This window comes from Pipistrellus kuhlii, unplaced genomic scaffold (assembly GCF_014108245.1).
Source record: "Pipistrellus kuhlii isolate mPipKuh1 unplaced genomic scaffold, mPipKuh1.p scaffold_m20_p_20, whole genome shotgun sequence".
In the NCBI taxonomy this organism is placed as follows: domain Eukaryota; kingdom Metazoa; phylum Chordata; class Mammalia; order Chiroptera; family Vespertilionidae; genus Pipistrellus; species Pipistrellus kuhlii.
In genome coordinates, this window is record NW_023425516.1 from 5,370,794 (window position 1) to 5,388,844 (window position 18,051).

At 44.0% G+C, this 18,051-nt stretch overlaps 2 protein-coding genes across 2 annotated transcripts; both read right to left on the minus strand.

The window, feature by feature from the left end:
- Positions 1 to 7,495: 7,495 nt before the first annotated feature.
- Positions 7,496 to 9,370, minus strand: LOC118725330 (olfactory receptor 149). The gene has a single exon (XM_036449005.2). The coding sequence runs from the start codon at positions 9,299 to 9,301 to the stop codon at positions 8,366 to 8,368; it is 936 nt and encodes a 311-aa protein (XP_036304898.2). The 5' UTR covers positions 9,302 to 9,370; the 3' UTR covers positions 7,496 to 8,365.
- Positions 9,371 to 13,197: 3,827 nt separating this feature from the next.
- LOC118725329 (olfactory receptor 149) lies at positions 13,198 to 16,650 on the minus strand. The gene has a single exon (XM_036449004.2). The coding sequence runs from the start codon at positions 15,531 to 15,533 to the stop codon at positions 14,598 to 14,600; it is 936 nt and encodes a 311-aa protein (XP_036304897.1). The 5' UTR covers positions 15,534 to 16,650; the 3' UTR covers positions 13,198 to 14,597.
- Between the last annotated feature and the right edge of the window lie 1,401 nt (positions 16,651 to 18,051).

Consider the following 18,051-nt stretch of genomic DNA (forward strand, 5'->3'; position numbering starts at 1 on the left):
CCATTGTGACGTCACGACGCACCCATGGGCACAGCTGCTGCAGCTCAGAGCCAGAGTCTCACATCCTGAAGGCCAGAGGCACTCCGTCTTTGAGGACAAGATGGATTGAAAAATGACACAACCCCACAACCCCCCAATACAGTCAATTGTGAGAATTTCAAGTTGAGAAAAATAAAGCAGACCCATTCATTCTCCCACACAAGTGATTCTCAGGCAATTCTTTTTCTCCAGATATTCAAAGATACCACTTCCAGCAGCCACGGGCGCAAAGTCTGATAATAGTAGTTTCACAAAGACCAACGACTTTTCATCTTTTCATCTTAAAGAACGGCCAGCTCTGTCTCCTCTGTTTCCTGTAGTCCAAACTGATTTCCCGAGACTCCAGAGGCCTCCCCAACCATGTGCTTCCCATCCCAGCCTGTCTGTCCCTCTTATGTGTAAGGAGGACTCCAACTCTCTCCTGCGGCGGCCCCAACCACTTCCATGGTGAACAGGCCCTTGTGGAGGGCTTGCTATATGCCAGGTGGGTTTTCAGGTGCAAGAATAGCCCTAGCCGGTTTGGCTCAGTGGATAGAGTGTCAACCTGTGGACTGAAGGGTCCCAGGTTTGATTCTGACCAAGGACACATGCCTGAGTTGCAAGTTCGATCCCCAGTAGCTTGTGTGCAGGAGGCAGCTGATCCATGATTCTGTCTCATCATGGATGTTTCTATCTCTCTCCCTCTCCCTTCCTCTCTGAAATCAGTAAAGAAATATATATATATATATAGGTATTTTTGTCATATACATATATATATGTATAATTATATATATAATTATATATATTATATATATACATATTGTGTGTGTATATATACATATACATACACACACACACACACACACACACACACACACATATATATATATATATATATATATATATATATATATATATATATATTTTTTTTTTTTTTTTTATTTTTAAAGAATAATTGCAGGTGGGACATAATAAGCCCAATCATGTTTAATGGACTTTGAAAATTATTTAACCGGTGTGTTACTTGCAACATTTTTGGTGACCTTCAAGCTTGCACCTCATTGCAAAGGGCCCAGTAAGCCAGCCCTGGTCTATTGCTGACTCCCAGGGTCCTCTCTAGGACTCCATGGAATCCAAATGCTCTCCTCTTTCTCTACATTGGGAGTTCTGTTCTCCAACAGAAATCTGAAACCTAAATAGGTTTCTTCCTATTTTAATGTATTTATGTAGCAAACATTTGTTGGTGAGCCAGTGAGTCACTTAGCTAAGGGTTATAGAGAATGAAAAATGAATCAGGTGGAGGTATTTTTGTCATTAACGATGAAACACATATAATATTACCTGTCACAAGAAGATTATAGATAAAATATAAAGTGAGTTCAATGAGAGAGGCTAATTTGACTCGGGAATATCAAGGTGAGCTTGAAGGGGAAGATAACATAGGAAATGAGTTTAATTGACTGACAGAATTTGAAAATTTGGGAAGGAAGGTGGTATTAGAGGGAAAATTGAGGAGAGGTTATGGTATCGGAATAGCAAGAATCTAAGAAATAGCCAGAATCTAAGAAAAATGGCATCCATTTTTTAAAAAAATTAACCAAAGAACTTATATGTACCTAGGCCTTGCCCATGGACACTGGCAATAGGTTGGTGAAGGCTGGGGTGAGGCAGGACCTGGGTGGAGGGGGTCAACGGGGAAAAAGAAGGGGGACAACTGTGATCCTCTCAACAGTAAGGATAAAAATTTAGGCCCCGGTACTGAACCTCTGCAGGGCAAAGGGAGACAGGGTTAGTACTAGAACATATCTGCACACACAGCGCTGGGTCTCAGGGAATTTGCCTTCTGTGCGGTGGATCAGACAAATGCCAAAACAATTCTAGAACCTTATTCTAAAGCAGAAAAGAGCAATAGGACATTTAAGTTCTACATTAGACACCAATCCATTATTGTTTGTTGTTGTTGATCTTTTCTTTTTATTAACTATATGGAGGTTGACCTTGGTTAATGAGGTTATATAGATTTCAAGTGTACATTTCCATGATACATAATCATATATCGCATTGTGCGCCTACCCTTCAAAACCAGATTATCTCCCATTACCATATATTTGGCCCCCTTTATACTTGACTGGTACCTCGTACTCACTTTGACCTTGATTGTTTTATATTATTGTGTGTATGCTGTTTGGCCTCTCTCTGTCTCATTGCTTCATCGAATATAAAAATTTATTTTATACATTATTTAAGGTCTCATTCATCTCTATTTTTGAATAAAACCTGTGTGCAATTTTTAACTCAACATAAAAATTCTAAAACAAAATAAGAATTTATCTCTTTACTCTTATTTTGGTATCCTATCAGTGTGTTGTCAAAATGGTTGCTCTTCCATTGATTAGACGTGTGTGTGTGTGTGTGTGTGTGTGTGTGTGTGTGTGTGTTCTTTTGTGTGCATTTAAGGACTATTTCTTGCTGTCCCCCAAATAACAAAGAATGGACAAGTACTTCTAAATTTTGGATTTAAAAATTGGGTGTGTGTGACATGAGACAGAAATCTCCACAGAGTGCTGGAAAGAACCAGCAAGAATTGGATTCACGGAAGCCCTGAGAACTGTCCATCGTTGGTAAACTGAGCTTCCTGCATTTCCTCTCGAAATAGACTGAATCTCCAATTGCTTACCCTGCCCCTGCTGCTCAATCTGCCTGCCTTATTTTCATTCCGCTGGACAAAGCCAGCTCTGCGCACCGAAGAATGGGAGACAGATTCCACAGATGCTCCTCTGAGAACGAGAAGATCCCACACCCAGAAGATGGAGCCACTGAAGCCCTGACATTCACAACTCCGTGTTTCCACTGCAAGGAGTATTTCATTTCACCGTCACTGACAAGTGGGATTTTTATCACAAGAAAGCTAAGGTCATAGGATCTCTCTGCCGTGATTTAGGAAAAATAAAACTGATGTGAATGCAATTGTTCATAAGTGTGTGTGTGTGTGTGTGTGTGTGTGTGGGTGTGTGTGTGTGTTTGTACAGGAGGCTGAATGTCATCAGTATGTGTTGTTTTTTTCCCTTGGAATAATGATTGCGGAGAGAACCCCAAACCATAAGCACTTTAACAAGCCTCCTTGCACTTCCTAAGCCAATTCCCAGCCTTATTAATCCACTTTGCCCCATTACACAGCTCACAAGTGGCCACCGAGTGTTATGGGGCAACAGAAGCCAGAGTGATAACGAGCATGAGAAGCATCTCTTAGAAGTGAGTGCCTTTGAGATTAATTAACGAAAAAGTTTTCTTCTCAGTGATCTCCTTAGAGAAATCTTCTAGGTTGATGTAAGTGGTAAGAAAAGTTACGCAGCCCTGGTGGGTGTGACTCAGTGAGTTGAAGCATCATCCTATACACATGGTCAGGGCATATACCTGGGTTGTGGGTTTGATCCCCACTGAGGGTGGATGTGTCAGGCAACTAATCGATGTTTCTCTCTCACTCTCTCTCAAAACAATTTTTTAAAGTTATGTAAATTTGTTTCTTATCTGGAGCTTTCCAATGTCTACTTTGAGAAGCAAGGTGTTCATAGGAAAGCACATAGAAAGTGCATGCTGTCCTAACCGGTTTGGCTCACTGGATAGAGCATTAGCCTGAGGACTGAAAGGTCCCAGGTTTGATTCCAGTCAAGGGCATATACCTTGGTTGTGGACACATTCCCAGTAAGAGGTGTGCAGGAGGCAGCTGATCGATGTTTCTCTCTCATCAATGTTTCTAGCTCTCTATCCTTCCTCTCTGTAAAAAATCAATAAAATATATTTAAAAAAAAGTGCATGCTGTTACCAGTAGCACAGACCATGCATTGCATGTGAGAGGAGTCAGAGCAGACCTAGGCGTGGCAGTGTGTTAGCCAGCACACATAGAACAATCAAAACACTACTAACGGGTGTTTTAAACAACAGGCATTTATTTTCTCACAGTTCTGGAGGCTAGAAGGCTGAGATCAAGGTGCCAGAAAAATTGGTTTTCGCTAAAGGGACAAGGGAAGGAACTGTTTCAGCCTCTGGGCTTGTACTCGGCCACCTCTTGCTGCCTCCTCCTAAGGCTGTTCCCCTGCAGGCATATCTTTGGTATCACTTTGTGTGCCCAGATTCCCTCTGCTTAAGGACTCCGATCACATTGGATGAGGGCTCACCCTAAGAGCCTCTGGTAATTTAGTCATCTCCACAAGACCCAATTTCCAAACACAGTCACATTCTGAGGCCTAGGGGGTGAGGGCTACACATATACATTTTGAAGGTGCCGTTGGGCTGATAACAGAGAGGAAGACAATGGGAAAGATTTTAAAGGAAGGAAAATGGGTGCCACATTAACTGAATGAAAGACAAATGGAAAACCAAAAAGTCATCAGTAAAATGTTGGGTTGATCCAGTTCAACCATCAACATCCACTGCAAGGCCAAATCGCTTTGAAAAGAAGACACTGCTCTGTGTTTGGTGGGATCAGGAAGGTGTGGTGTATTATGAGCTTCTAAAACCAGGTGAAACCATTAATATTGATCGCTACCAACAACAAATAATCAATTTGAATCACACTTTGATTGTAAAATGGCCAGAATGGGCCAGAAGACATGGCAAAGTAATTTGCTTCCTGACGCACCATCACACACTTCAAAACCAGTTAAAGACACGTTAAAAGATCTTGCCTGGGAAGTATTTACCTGCCGTATTCACCAGACCTTGTCCCTTCAGATGACCACTTATTCCAATTGATGGCACACGCACTTTCTGAGCAGCACTTCAAAACATATATACGAAGAAGTGGAAAATTGGGTCTCTGAATGGTCTGCCTCAAAACAAGAAAAGTTCTATTGGGACGGTATCCACAAGTTACCTGAAAGATGGGGGAAATGTGTGGCTATTAATGGAAATTACTTTGAATAAAGCACTTTTGACGTTTCTCTTGAAATTATCCTGTTTTCTTTTATTACAAATCGGCATTTCTAACCGGTTAATGGCTACTCCGCTGCAGTGACCATAGGGGTGCATATAACTTTGGGAATAAATGTTCTCACATTTTTTAGATAGATACTCAGAAGAGGGGTTGCTGAGTCATCCTCTTAGCTTTGAATAATTGTTTTTCTTTTGTGGGGGAGAAGGCGAAGTCCATATTCTTGAGCAAAAAAATTGCAAACCAAGCAACTACAAGACATTCATTCTGACCAGTGTGTTCATCCATTTCAATTAATTTGATTTAGAACAAATGAGCAGTGTGCCAGGGAGAACCAGGAATAAACGGAGACGGCGAGCACTCCTTGGAAGACTTCCGTTCACGCTCCCTCAGTGCCGCGTGGGGAGCCTTTATCCCACCTATCCTTTCTGCGCCCAGCCTGCAGGCTTCCCCTGGAGATGGCCCACGCCATAGTCTCTCTCTCTGGGGCTGTAGGTGGGACAAAATGCAGAGGTGAAACTCAGAACAGGCATTGGTTGTGTAACAAATATAGGGAGGAGCAAACACACAGGGAACAGAGAATACAATGGGAGGTTGCAGAATGCGTTGGAGTGCACAGAGAAGCCTTTTTGAGAAAATTTAAAAATATATATTTTATTGCTTTTTTTTTTTTTTTTTTTTTTTTTTACAGAGAGGAAGAGAGAGGGACAGAGAGTTGGAAACATCAATGAGAGAGAATCACCCATCAGTTGCCTCTTGCACACCCCCTACTGGGGATGTGCCCGCAACCAAGGTACATGCCCTAGATTGGAACTGAACCTGGGACCTCTTAGTCTGCAGGCCTATCCACTGAGCCAAACCGGTTTCGGCCAGAGAAGCCTGTTAAGGAAACTAGACTGCACCCGGGGTCAGGTATCCTATGCAGATGCACTCTGAGACCATATTTGAATCCAGTGTCTCCAGTAATGCTGCCGCTCTAGCCCACTCCGCTCTGAACATACTCTGAATCTCGGCTTCAATATGTTTGTACTTCTCTGTCACCTCCCCTCTTCAGCCCCCAGGCTTGGGCCTTAAGCCCCCATCTATGTTCTGGGCCTGAGGATTAAACATGCTGCTAGATGATCGACTCATTGATTTCTCCCCCGTCCCAATGATTATGCCCATTGATTTCTCTCCCCCACCCCCTCAAAAAATATTTTTTAAAATTAAATATTGTCCCTTTATGTCCAGAACACAGAAAAGTTTCATTCCACCATTAGACCCCACTGGGACTTCCAAACCCAAGGTTACCTCTGTCATCCCGGGCCCCTTCATAGGCAAAAGGGAGCACAGACACTCCCTGAAGGCAGCAATGCTCCCCACATCGCTCAGAAACCCCGAAGCGAGCAGAGAAGTCAATTTGTTTAAGGAGACAGAGTCATTTTGTGCAAGGCGAATCTCCAATGAAGGGACAAACTGCCACACGGAAGGAAGAACTCTGAAAACAGGTCACATTAATTAAAAAAATATTTTTATTGATTTCAGAAAGGAAGGAAGAAGGAGAGAGAGATACAAACATCAATGCTGAGATGATTGGTTGCCTCTTATATGCCCCCCACTGGGGTCCAGCCCATAACCCCAGCCATGTGCCCTTGACCAGAATTGAAAACGGGACCCTTCACTCCACAGGCTGACACTCTGTCCACTGAGCCAAACTGGCTAGAGCCAGGTCAAATTAATTTTATTTATTTTTACAAGAATGTTCACTTACAGATGGCACATAGTTGAGATACCCACTCAAGGAATTATGTCTCCTCCCCACCACCCCAAAAAACAAAGTATTGAGAAGCATCTTGCTTCTCCCTATAAAACATTTCTCCCTGCAAAAGCCATTCTTCATGGGGTATGTGTGTGGGCGGAAAACAGAACAAACAAAAGCCTTCAACTCTCAAGGCCTCCACAGTCCCAGAAAAATATACTCCATATTTCCTGCCATAGTTCACATCTTTATCATGGGATGTCAGCTGCCTATTTGGACCATCTGAGCAGCTTCCACCAGGAAATTAAAGAATGAGAAGAGTTCTTTAAGTGGACTTAGGCTCCAGCGGGAATCCACCACATGTGAAATAATTGGAGATGCATTGTCACCTTCTTCTTCAAGTTCTCGTTTTCTGAGGAACAAGGAGAATCAGCGCTGAGAAGGCTTGGAGGCATGTAGGCCAGGTGGCAGGAAAGAGTCCGTCTCCCCTGCAGGAGCATGGCTGGCTCCCCACACTGGCTGGAGGCACAGACACAGCAGTACTGGTAGGCTTGGCAGGTTCCTGGGCTGCTCTCTGATTCTGAGAAGGACAGACAAACTGGTCTCCACCCCGTCCCTTCCTTTCCCATCATTCTCCTCTCGGTTTCCTTCCCTCTCCATTTCATTGTTAGAATAAGTTGCAATAGTGTATTCTACATACTTCAAGTATCCCAGGATTCTCAATGAATTCCAATAAAACACACACACACATACACACACACACACACACACAATAGCGCACTGCATTGAAAAAGCCCATTATTGTTCTTCTTAGTGTATATTAACCAAAAGAGAGAGAGAAGAAAGAGAGAGAGAGAGAGAGAGAGAGAGAGAGGAATGGGAAACAAGGTCACACCTTTTCTATGAAACATAATCCAAAGACATTTTGAACCCAGAAATGGCCCCCTGGTTGTATTGACAAATGCAAAGCCAAGCCCACATTTTCTAATGTGGCATCAGACCACGGTCACTGCTCCACAAATTTCCCCACCTGCCCTTCCCACATGCTCATTGACATGCTGACCTTCTACATGTAAATAAACTTGATACAGCCAGGGCCTGCTTCCAGGTCAAAACCCAACAGATAGAATTTCTAGGTGACAGCAGGTCACCGGTACGTTGGCTTCACTCAGAAGAAACCTGCCTTAGGTCCCTGCAGGAAGTCATTCTCTTTACACAACTCCACTTCTTTCAACAATATCCAGACCGATGAAATGAGGGTTTATTCAGTTCAGGCATTGGAGGAGACAATCAAGGCAGCCAACATAGAGTGTCAGGGTGAGGGGGACAAAGAAGAGGACAAAGGGGTGTAGGTGAATGAAGAAGATAAAAGAGAAGCAGAAGGAGAAGGTTACTCTGGCTACAGTGGCAGGCTCCTTTCTACCTCATCAGCAATATGAGTCTTTGAGAAACACAGGCCCCAGACTCAGAAAACCAGCCCTTAGGACTTCATTCTGCCATCACCCCTTACATATGCTTTGACAACCCACTTGAACTCTTTGAATCCTAGACCCCCACATTGGAAAATGGAGGCAATCATAATAGATGCATTTTCCCATTTAAAAAAATATTGGTGAGAAGCATATAAAAGCAGTTTATAGGTTACAAGGGCACTTCCATTGTTGGCTACTGTCCTTCCACTACAACTGCTCAGGGAGGAAGCCCAGTTGATGGAGGACTTTCTTCAGAGACGATTTTACCTCCTTGTTCCTGAGGCTGTAGATCAAAGGGTTCAGCATGGGGGTTACCAGGTTATTCAGGACCTGAACCATTGCATCCAGCCAGGGGCTTGGCGTGGGCCTTAAGTAGATGAGGACCACCGGCATGTAGAAGAGTAGGATGGCAGTGAGGTGGGCGCTGCAGGTGGAGAAGGCATGGCGTTGGCCCTCGGAGGAGCGGATGTGCAGGATGGAGTAGACGATGCGGCTGTAGGAGGTGAGGATGAGGAGGAAGCAGCTGAGGGGCATGAGGCCCACGCTGACGAAGCCCACCACCTCCAGGGCGGCGGTGTCCGCACAGGCCAGCTTCAGCATCACGGGGATGTCACAGAAGAAGTAGTCCACCTCGTTGGGGCCGCAGTAGGGTAACTGGAAGGTGAGCGTGGTTAGGAAGGTGGCCTGGATGCAGCCAAAAAAGGAGGTCCCCGAGGCCAGGAGGGCACACGCCCTGTGGCTCATGATGACCTGGTAGCGCAGAGGGTGGCAGATGGCCACGAAGCGGTCGTAGGCCATCACCGTGTACAGAAAGCACTCGGTGCAGCCCAGGAAGTGGTAAAAGAAGAGCTGGGACACGCAGCCTGCGTAGGAGATGGCCCGGCTGTGCCCTGAGAGGTAGAAGAGCATCTTGGGGGAGCTCACAGAAGGGAAAAAGATGTCACACACAGACAGCTCGCACAGGAAGAAATACATGGGGGTGTGCAGCCGAGCGGAGGAGGCGATGGCCAGCAGGATGAGCAGGTTTCCCACGAGAGTGAACACATAGAAGGTCAAGAACAGGACAAAGAGCACGGCCTCCAGGTCCTCTGTGTGCGGGATGCCCAGCAGGATGAACTCGGTCACCACGGAGGCATTCCTCATGGCCGGGCTCAGGCCAGGCCCAGGAACGGGACTCGAAACACCAAAGTCTGAACACCAATAGCAAATTATCTAGCTATTTGTTTGTGTTTTTAACAAGCAGAACCCAGCCCCCCTAGGAATGGCAATGTCTGTATAAAACTTGGAGTTGGTGAGAGATGCTTATGTTAGAGCCACAGTCTCTCCAACCCCTGGAAGGAATGTTTATGTGGAGGCAGGTGGTTGTCTGTGATGACAAGGCCAGGGATTTAAAGGTGTATTCAAAACATTGTCCCGTTATGTGGGAAACCGTTTTACAGTTCTTTAATTCATGGATTTACTCTCTTTAGGCGTATTTCTCACAATATTTTAAACAACAAAGTCACACGCTTTAATACCCTCTGGAAAATGTCAGGAAAAGAAATGGCATTAGAAATCAGAACACTTCATTTAAATCCTGGTTTTGTCACCTATTAGCTGTACTCCTTTAAATAATTCACACAACATCTTTACAGACATAGTTCCATTACCTAAGAAATAAAAATCATAATGATCATAAAACAACAAACATACCCTAGTACAATAGCAAAGTTTCTGAGATGTCTGTGAAAGTATTTGGCAAAGAAAAAAATGCAAATGAAAAAAGTTTGTTTCTCTTATGAATCTTAGAAGTTATTTCTTTACGTGCTTTTCTTTAATGCTGGTAGTGTATGATTATTTGCAAATAGATGCCTTATTAAACAACACTATTGAATAGACTTGGACTATATCGTTTCCAGATTATATCCTCCCAAAACTGGGAGTTGTAATATTTCCAAACGTATCAGGAGATGTTGCTCTGATTTTTGTGGTCCTTTTAACATTTTCTAAGAGCATTGGAGGCAAATTTGAATTGATACGTAAAAGAAATATAGGCAGCAAGGAAGGCACCAAATTCATGTTCCATAGGCAGCAGGTCAAAGAGCAGCTCTAATGAGGAAGGTTCAGCAAGTCAAGAGCAGGGCAGAGGGTCTAGCAGCACAGAGATCTCATCCTCTGATAACACATACCAATACCAATACCAATACCAATACCAATGCCAATACCAATACTATTACTAATGCTACATAGGTGCATGCATTAATATGTATGTCTTTCAATGACTGTTTGCTGTATACAAAGGACTAGGCTTAACACTTTAAAAAAGATGACACTTTAAAAATAATCCTGTAAGAAGAAACGATTAGTACTATTGCCATCTACCAATCAGGAAACAACATTTATAAAAAGGAAGCAAATTGCCTGCATTTACAAAGCAAGTCTGAGCCACAGCGAAGACAAATCTTTTTCATGCTATTGTCTATGCTTTTTTCTACCAGGAACACTGCCTTCTGTTTGCCTGTCTTTTTAAGGACAGCCTGTCTTATTGTTAGCCAAGGATACCCTTTTAGACGGGTTTGTATCATCATTTCATACTAAGATAGGAAAAGGATTCTCTTTCGTTTCTTCCCAGTCATTTCCATTCATGAACGTTAGAGCACGTCCAGTTAACATCTAATTTAGTTTTTAAAATCACACAATGAGCTTAGGTCTTACCTTTGACACTATACCTGCATATCAATCCCAACATGGGAACTTGGAAGTTAGAGAGACACATTCTCCGTCGGGATTCCAATCATAGCCTGTGGCAGGTGCCACGTAAACACATATCTAAATAGAATGGCCGCGCCAAAATGAGGAACTCACCTATTGCCCTAGAACTGAGCAAAAGCCAAGATGGCCGAGAGGAGCAGAGGCATTATTGAGGAGTGATGCTGCTGAGCATGACCTTCTTGCTACTAATTCTAGCCACACGTGAGCACTATCTCTGAACTGTGCAAATTTCTCTTCAACCTGGAGCATCTGTCCCAGGTCAGCAAAGGCTGTCAGAGGTCAGAGGTCTTTGGTCCTTGCCTGTAATCAGACATCATGATACTGGATGATTCTATAGGAAGGCCATTTTAGGGAAAAGAAGTCAGCAAGGAAGGATCCTGTGTGTGGAGCTGGAGCTCATAGTGATATAAGAGCAGCAGTGTGGGCACTCTCACAGTCTACCTCCGAGCACAGTCCAGTTTTCCAAAGTGCGGTTATGAGGCCTGACAGTTACTGCTTCTCGGCAGAGCAGAGTGCTCCGGCTAAAGGCGCCTCAGGTCTCCTACTTATAAAGAATCGAGTCTCCTAGGGTTTGCACCATCAAGATCTGCACATACTCTCCTTGGATTGCTTCATTGGAAGTTTTTTCAAACCCCCTTAAGCCTTACTTTCCACTCACCGATGGCTCTGAGGGAGCAATTAGTTTGTGAAACTAATTCATCATCTAGTTATAAGATAATAGTAATGAGATCATCGAAAAGGGTGCAATAAAGTGGGCTATATCTATATCTCTCCAAGATAGTTTGCATGGTTAAAGGTGCTCCAATGTTATTCTTACATCACCTGGAGTGCTTTTTTGTGTGTTTAGGAGGTGATCAGGCTTGCAGGCAGAAGTGGTTAGGGGCAATCAGGCAGGTGAGAGATTGGGAGCCAGCAGTCCTGGATTGTGAGAGGGATGTCTGACTGCCCGTTTAGGCCCAGTCCTGGCCAGTGGGATCAGGCCTAAACAGGCAGTTGGACATCCCTTGAGAGGGTCCCAGATTGGAGAGGGTGCAGGCTGGGCTGAGGGACACCCCTAACCCCTGCACAAATTTCTTGCACTGGGCCTCTAGCTTAAAAATAAATCGTGTATATGACCATAGTGATTACAATGATAATCATTAAAATCCCAATACTGTTATGAACACATTAAAAGCACTTTTTAATTTATTTTTATTGATTTTAGAGGAGAAGGGAAAAAAGAGATATAGAAACATAAATGTTGTGAGAGACTTATTGATTGACTGCCTCCTATGCACCTGCAATTGGAATTGAGCCCATAACCCAGGCATGTGCCCTTGTCCAGAATCAAACCTAGGAACCTTCAGTCCACAGGCTGACAATCTAAACACTGTGCAAAATTTGCCAGGGTTAGGCCAAATTAATTTTCTTTTTCTTTTTTAAATATATTTTTATTGATTTTGTACAGAGAGGAAGGGAGAGAGATAAAAAGTTAGAAACATCGATGAGAGAGAGTCATCGATCAGCTGCCTCTTGCACACACCCTACTGGGGATATGCCCGCAACCAAGGTACATGCCCTTGACCGGAATTGAACCCAGGACCCTTCAGTCCCCAAGCCAACGCTCTATCCATTGAGCCAAACCAGTCTCGGCTAATTTTATTTTTCTTACAAGAATTTTATTTTTTTCACAGATAACACATAGTTGAGATACCCATTCAAGGAATTATGTCTCATCCCCACCACCCCAAAAAACAAAAGATTGAGAAGCATCTTACCTCTCCCTATAAAACATTTCTCCCTGCAAAAGCCATTCTTCATGGGGTATGTGTGTGGGCGGAAAACAGAACAAACAAAAGCTTTCAACCCTCAAAACCCACACAGCCCCAGAAAAATATACTCCATATTTCCTGCTATAGTTCACATCTTTATCATGGGATGTCAGTTGCACATTTGTTTCTTTTCTCCAGCAGACTATGACTCACTCTGGTAGGATCACCTTTTCTTCATCTTTGCATTCCCCATCTATAGCCCAAAGTTATTCACCAAATGACATCTGTCTGAGTGAACATGAAAAGGAATTAGATTGCATCCTTTATTCTTTAAAAAAAATATTTTATTGACTTTTTACAGAGAGGAAGGGAGAGAAATAGAGAGTTAGAAACATCAATCAGCTGCCTTCCGCACACCCCCCACTGGGTATATGCCCGCAACCAAGGTACATGCTCTTGACCAGTACTGAACCCAGGACCCTTGAGTCCGCAGGCCGACACTCTATCCACTGAGCCAAACCGGTTAGGGCAGATTGCATTCTTTATTCTTAAAAACTGTTCTATTTGGATCAACTGAGCAGCTCCCACCAGGAAATTAAGGAATGGAAAGAGTTCTTCAAGCGGATTTAGGCTCCAGCGGGAATCCACCACATGTGAAATAATTGGAGATGCATTGTCACCTTCTTCTTCTTCAAGCTCTTGTTTCCTGAGGAACAAGGAGAATCAGCGCTGAGAAGGCTTGGAGGCATGTAGGCCAGGCGACAGGAAAGAGTCCGTCTCCCCTGCAGGAGCATGGCTGGCTCCCCACACTGGCTCGAGGCACAGACACAGCAATACCGGTAGGCCTGGCAGGTTCCTGGGCTGCTCTCTGATTCTGAGAAGGACAGACAAACTGGTCTCCACCCCGTCCCTTCCTTTCCCATCATTCTCCTCTTGGTTTTCTTCCCTCTCCACTTCACTGTTAGAATAAATTGCAATAGTGTATTCTACATGCCTCAGGTGTACTAGGATTCTCAATGAATTCCAGTCATAAAAACAACAGTGCACTGCATTGAAACAGCCCATTATTGTTCTTCTTAGTGTATTTCAGCCAAAAGAAAGAGAGAAAGAGAAAAAGAGAGAGAGAGACAGATATGAAGGAATGGGGAACAATGTCACGCCTTTTCAATGAAACTAACACCAAAGACACAGAATGGTCCCCTGGGTGTACTGAAAAACACAAAGTCAAATCCAGATTTTCTAATCTGGCATCAGACCACGGTCACTGCTCCACAAATTTCCCCACCTGCCCTTCTCACATGCTCATTGACATGCTGACCTTCTACATGTAAATAAACTTGATACAGCCAGGGCCTGCTTCCAGGTCAAAACCCAACAGATAGAATTTCTAGGTGACAGCAGGTCACTGGTACCTTGGCTTCACTCAGAAGAAACCTGCCTTAGGTCCCTGCAGGAAGTCATTCTCTTTACACAACTCCACTTCTTTCAACAATATCCAGACCGATGAAATGAGGGTTTATTCAGTTCAGGCATTGGAGGAGACAATCAAGGCAGCCAACATAGAGTGTCAGGGTGAGGGGGACAAAGAAGAGGACAAAGGGGTGTAGGTGAATGAAGAAGATAAAAGAGAAGCAGAAGGAGTAGGCTACTCTGCCTACTGTGGTAGGCTCCTTTCTACCTCATCAGCAATATGTTGCCCTCGAGAAAGCACAGCCCCAAGACTCAGAAAACCAGCCCTTAGGGCTTCATTCTGCCATCACTTCTTACATATGCTTCAAATTCTACCCACTTGAACTCTTTAAATCTTAGTCCCAACATTATAAAATGGAGGCAATCAGAATATCTGGACGCTCCCATTAAAAAGATATTATTGAGAAGCATATAAAAGCAGTTTATAGGTTGCAAGGGCACTTCCATTGTTGGCTACTGTCCTTCCACTACAACTGCTCAGGAAGGAAGCCCAGTTGATGGAGGACTTTCTTCAGAGACGATTTTACCTCCTTGTTCCTGAGGCTGTAGATCAAGGGGTTCAGCATGGGGGTGACCAGGTTATTCAGGACCTGAACTGTTGCATCCAGCCAGGGGTCTGACGTTGGCCGAAGGTAGATGAGGGCCACCGGCATGAAGGCAAGCAGGATGGCAGTGAGGTGGGCACTGCAGGTGGAGAAGGCACGCCGCTGGCCCTCAGCGGAGTGGATCTGCAGGATGGAGTAGACGATGCGGCTGTAGGAGGTGAGGATGAGGAGGAAGCAGCTGAGGGGCATGAGGCCCACGCTGACGAAGCCCACCACCTCCAGGGCGGCGGTGTCCGCACAGGCCAGCTTCAGCATCACGGGGATGTCACAGAAGAAGTAGTCCACCTCGTTGGGGCCGCAGTAGGGTAACTGGAAGGTGAGCGTGGTTAGGAAGGTGGCCTGGATGCAGCCAAAAAAGGAGGTCCCCGAGGCCAGGAGGGCACACGCCCTGTGGCTCATGATGACCTGGTAGCGCAGAGGGTGGCAGATGGCCACAAAGCGGTCGTAGGCCATCACCGTGTACAGGAAGCACTCGGTGCAGCCCAGGAAGTGGTAAAAGAAGAGCTGGGACACGCAGCCTGCGTAGGAGATGGCCCGGCTGTGCCCTGAGAGGTAGAAGAGCATCTTGGGGGAACTCACAGAAGGGAAAAAGATGTCACACACAGACAGCTCGCACAGGAAGAAATACATGGGGGTGTGCAGCCGAGCGGAGGAGGCGATGGCCAGCAGGATGAGCAGGTTTCCCACGAGAGTGAACACGTAGAAGGTCAAGAACAGGACAAAGAGCATGGCCTCCAGGTCCTCTGTGTGCGGGATGCCCAGCAGGATGAACTCGGTCACCACGGAGGCATTCCTCATGGCCGGGCTCAGGCCAGGCCCAGGAACGGGACTCGAAACACCAAAGTCTGAACACCAATAGCAAATTATCTAGCTGTTTGCTGACCAGTGCTTTGGCTGTGTTTTAACAAGCAGAACCCAGCCCCCTTAGGAATGGCAATGTCTGTATAAAACTTGGAGTTGGTGAGAGATGCTTATGTTAGAGCCACAGTCTCTCCAACCCCTGGAAGGAATGTTGATGTGGAGGCAGGTGGTTGTCTGTGATGACAATGCCAGGGATTTAAAGGTGTATTCAAAACATTGTCCTGTTATGTGGGAAACCGTTTTACAGTTCTTTAATTCATGGATTTATTCTCTTTAGGCATATTTCTAATCTGAACTCTCACAATATCTCTGAGCAACAAACTGGTACTCTTTCATACCTGCTGAAAAATATCAGGAAAAGAAATGGTATTAGAAATCAGAACACTTCATTTAAAACCTGATTTCACTGTACCGGTTTAAGTAATTTATACAACCATTTTTTGTTGTCATAGTAGCATTACTTAGGAAATAAAAATCATAGTGACCATAACTACAACATGAACAACAAAAATAACCTAGTACAATAGAAAAGTTTCTGAAATGACTGTGAAAGTATTTGGAAAAAAAAAAAATCCAAATGAAAAGACTTCCTATCTTTTATGTATCTTAAAAGTTATCCCTTTACATGTTTTCCTTTAATGCTGGTAGTGTATAATTACTTGCAAATAGATGCCTTATGAAACAACACTATTGAATAGACTTGGACTATATCGTTTCCAGATTATATCCTCCCAGAACTGGGAGGTATAATATTTCCAAACATATCAGGAGATGTTGCTCTGGTTTTTGTGGTCCTTTTAACATTTTCTAAGAGCGTTTGAGGCAAATTTGAAATGCTACGTAAAAGAAATAGAAGCAAGGAAGGAAGGAAGGCACCGAATTCATGTTCTTGTGATGAAGAAAGAAATACAGGACCCATAGGCATAAGGTCAAAAACAGCTCTAATGGGGAAGATTCAGCAAGTCAAGAGCTGGACATAGTGTCTGGCAGCACAGAGATATCCTTCTCTGATAACACATACTAATACTAATACTAATACTAATACTAATACTAATACTACCCTGTTTCCCCATCTTATATTAACTTTTGCTCCCAAAGATGCGCTAAGTCTTATTTTCAGGGGATGTCTTATTTTTCCACAAAGAATACGGTACACATTTATTATTAAATGAAAATAAAGGAAATTTATTACCTGTATACAGTACAGTAGTACGGTAGTTGTCAACACAAACCAGACAAACTGTGAATTCTACAGTATCAAGAATTTACTCATTTGTTCAATGACAATCATGTCATCATCTTCTGGAACATCATCATCACAATCCAATTCCTGAATTTCCTGGTGAATTTCTTGTGACTCCATTTCTTTCAGAATCAGTGGACCAAATCTCTCATGTTTAGCAATAGCACTGTTTTTAAATGACCACTTTTTGTCAAGGTAGCCTGCTTGCAGTGCATTTGCAATGCAACTATCAGTGATTTTCTCCCATGAATTCTTCACCCAAGTCACAAGTTTTTGCAGTTTAGGTTTCACAAAGTTTACGGTAAATTAATTTTCATTCTGAGACAGCGCATAGGAGGGGGCCTTATTTTTGGGGGATGCCTTATATTTCACTCAGAAGGAAATCTGTAAGTAGGTCTTATTTTCGGAGGATGTCTTATTTTTGGGGAAACACAGTAATACTAACACTAATGCTACATAGGGGCATACATTGACTATTTGCTGTGTACCTAGTACTGGGCTTAACACTTTAAAAAATATGACACTTTTTAAAACTCTGTAGGAGGTGACACTATACCTGAATATCAACCCCAATGTGAGGACATTGAAGTTACAGAGAGACATTCACCATGGCATTCCAATTATAACCTGTGGCAGGTGCAACATAAACATGTATCTAATAGAATGGCCACGCCAAAATGAGGAACTCACCTATTGCCCCAGAACTGAGCAAAAGCCAAGATGGCATCTGTCCCAGATCAGCAAAGGCTGTCAGAGGTCTTTGGTCCTTGCCTATGATAAGACTTCTTGATACTGGATGATTCTATAAGAAGGCCTTTTTAGGAAAAAGAAGTTGGCAGGATTAGGAAGGACTTTGTGTGTGGAGCTGGAGCTCACCTATATATATAAAAACCTAAGCAACTATTAGGACCAAACGATCGGAATGATTAGAATGACTGGCCCATCAGCTGTAGCTATGATGTGCACTGATCCAGACCTTACTGCTGGGGCCCTGACATCCCTAAATCTGTTTTATGCACACCCCAGACCCAGATAGGAGGGAGGAGGGAGCCCAATTACTCATGGAATCAGCTGTTGGTTAGCTTGCTGCTGGGGCCAACCTTCCTCCGTCTTTTCCCCCTGCCGGCCCCTCCCCATATGGACTCCAATTGCCAGCCAGGCCAAGGGACCCCACCTTACACAAATTATTGCACCGGGCCTCTAGTAGTCATA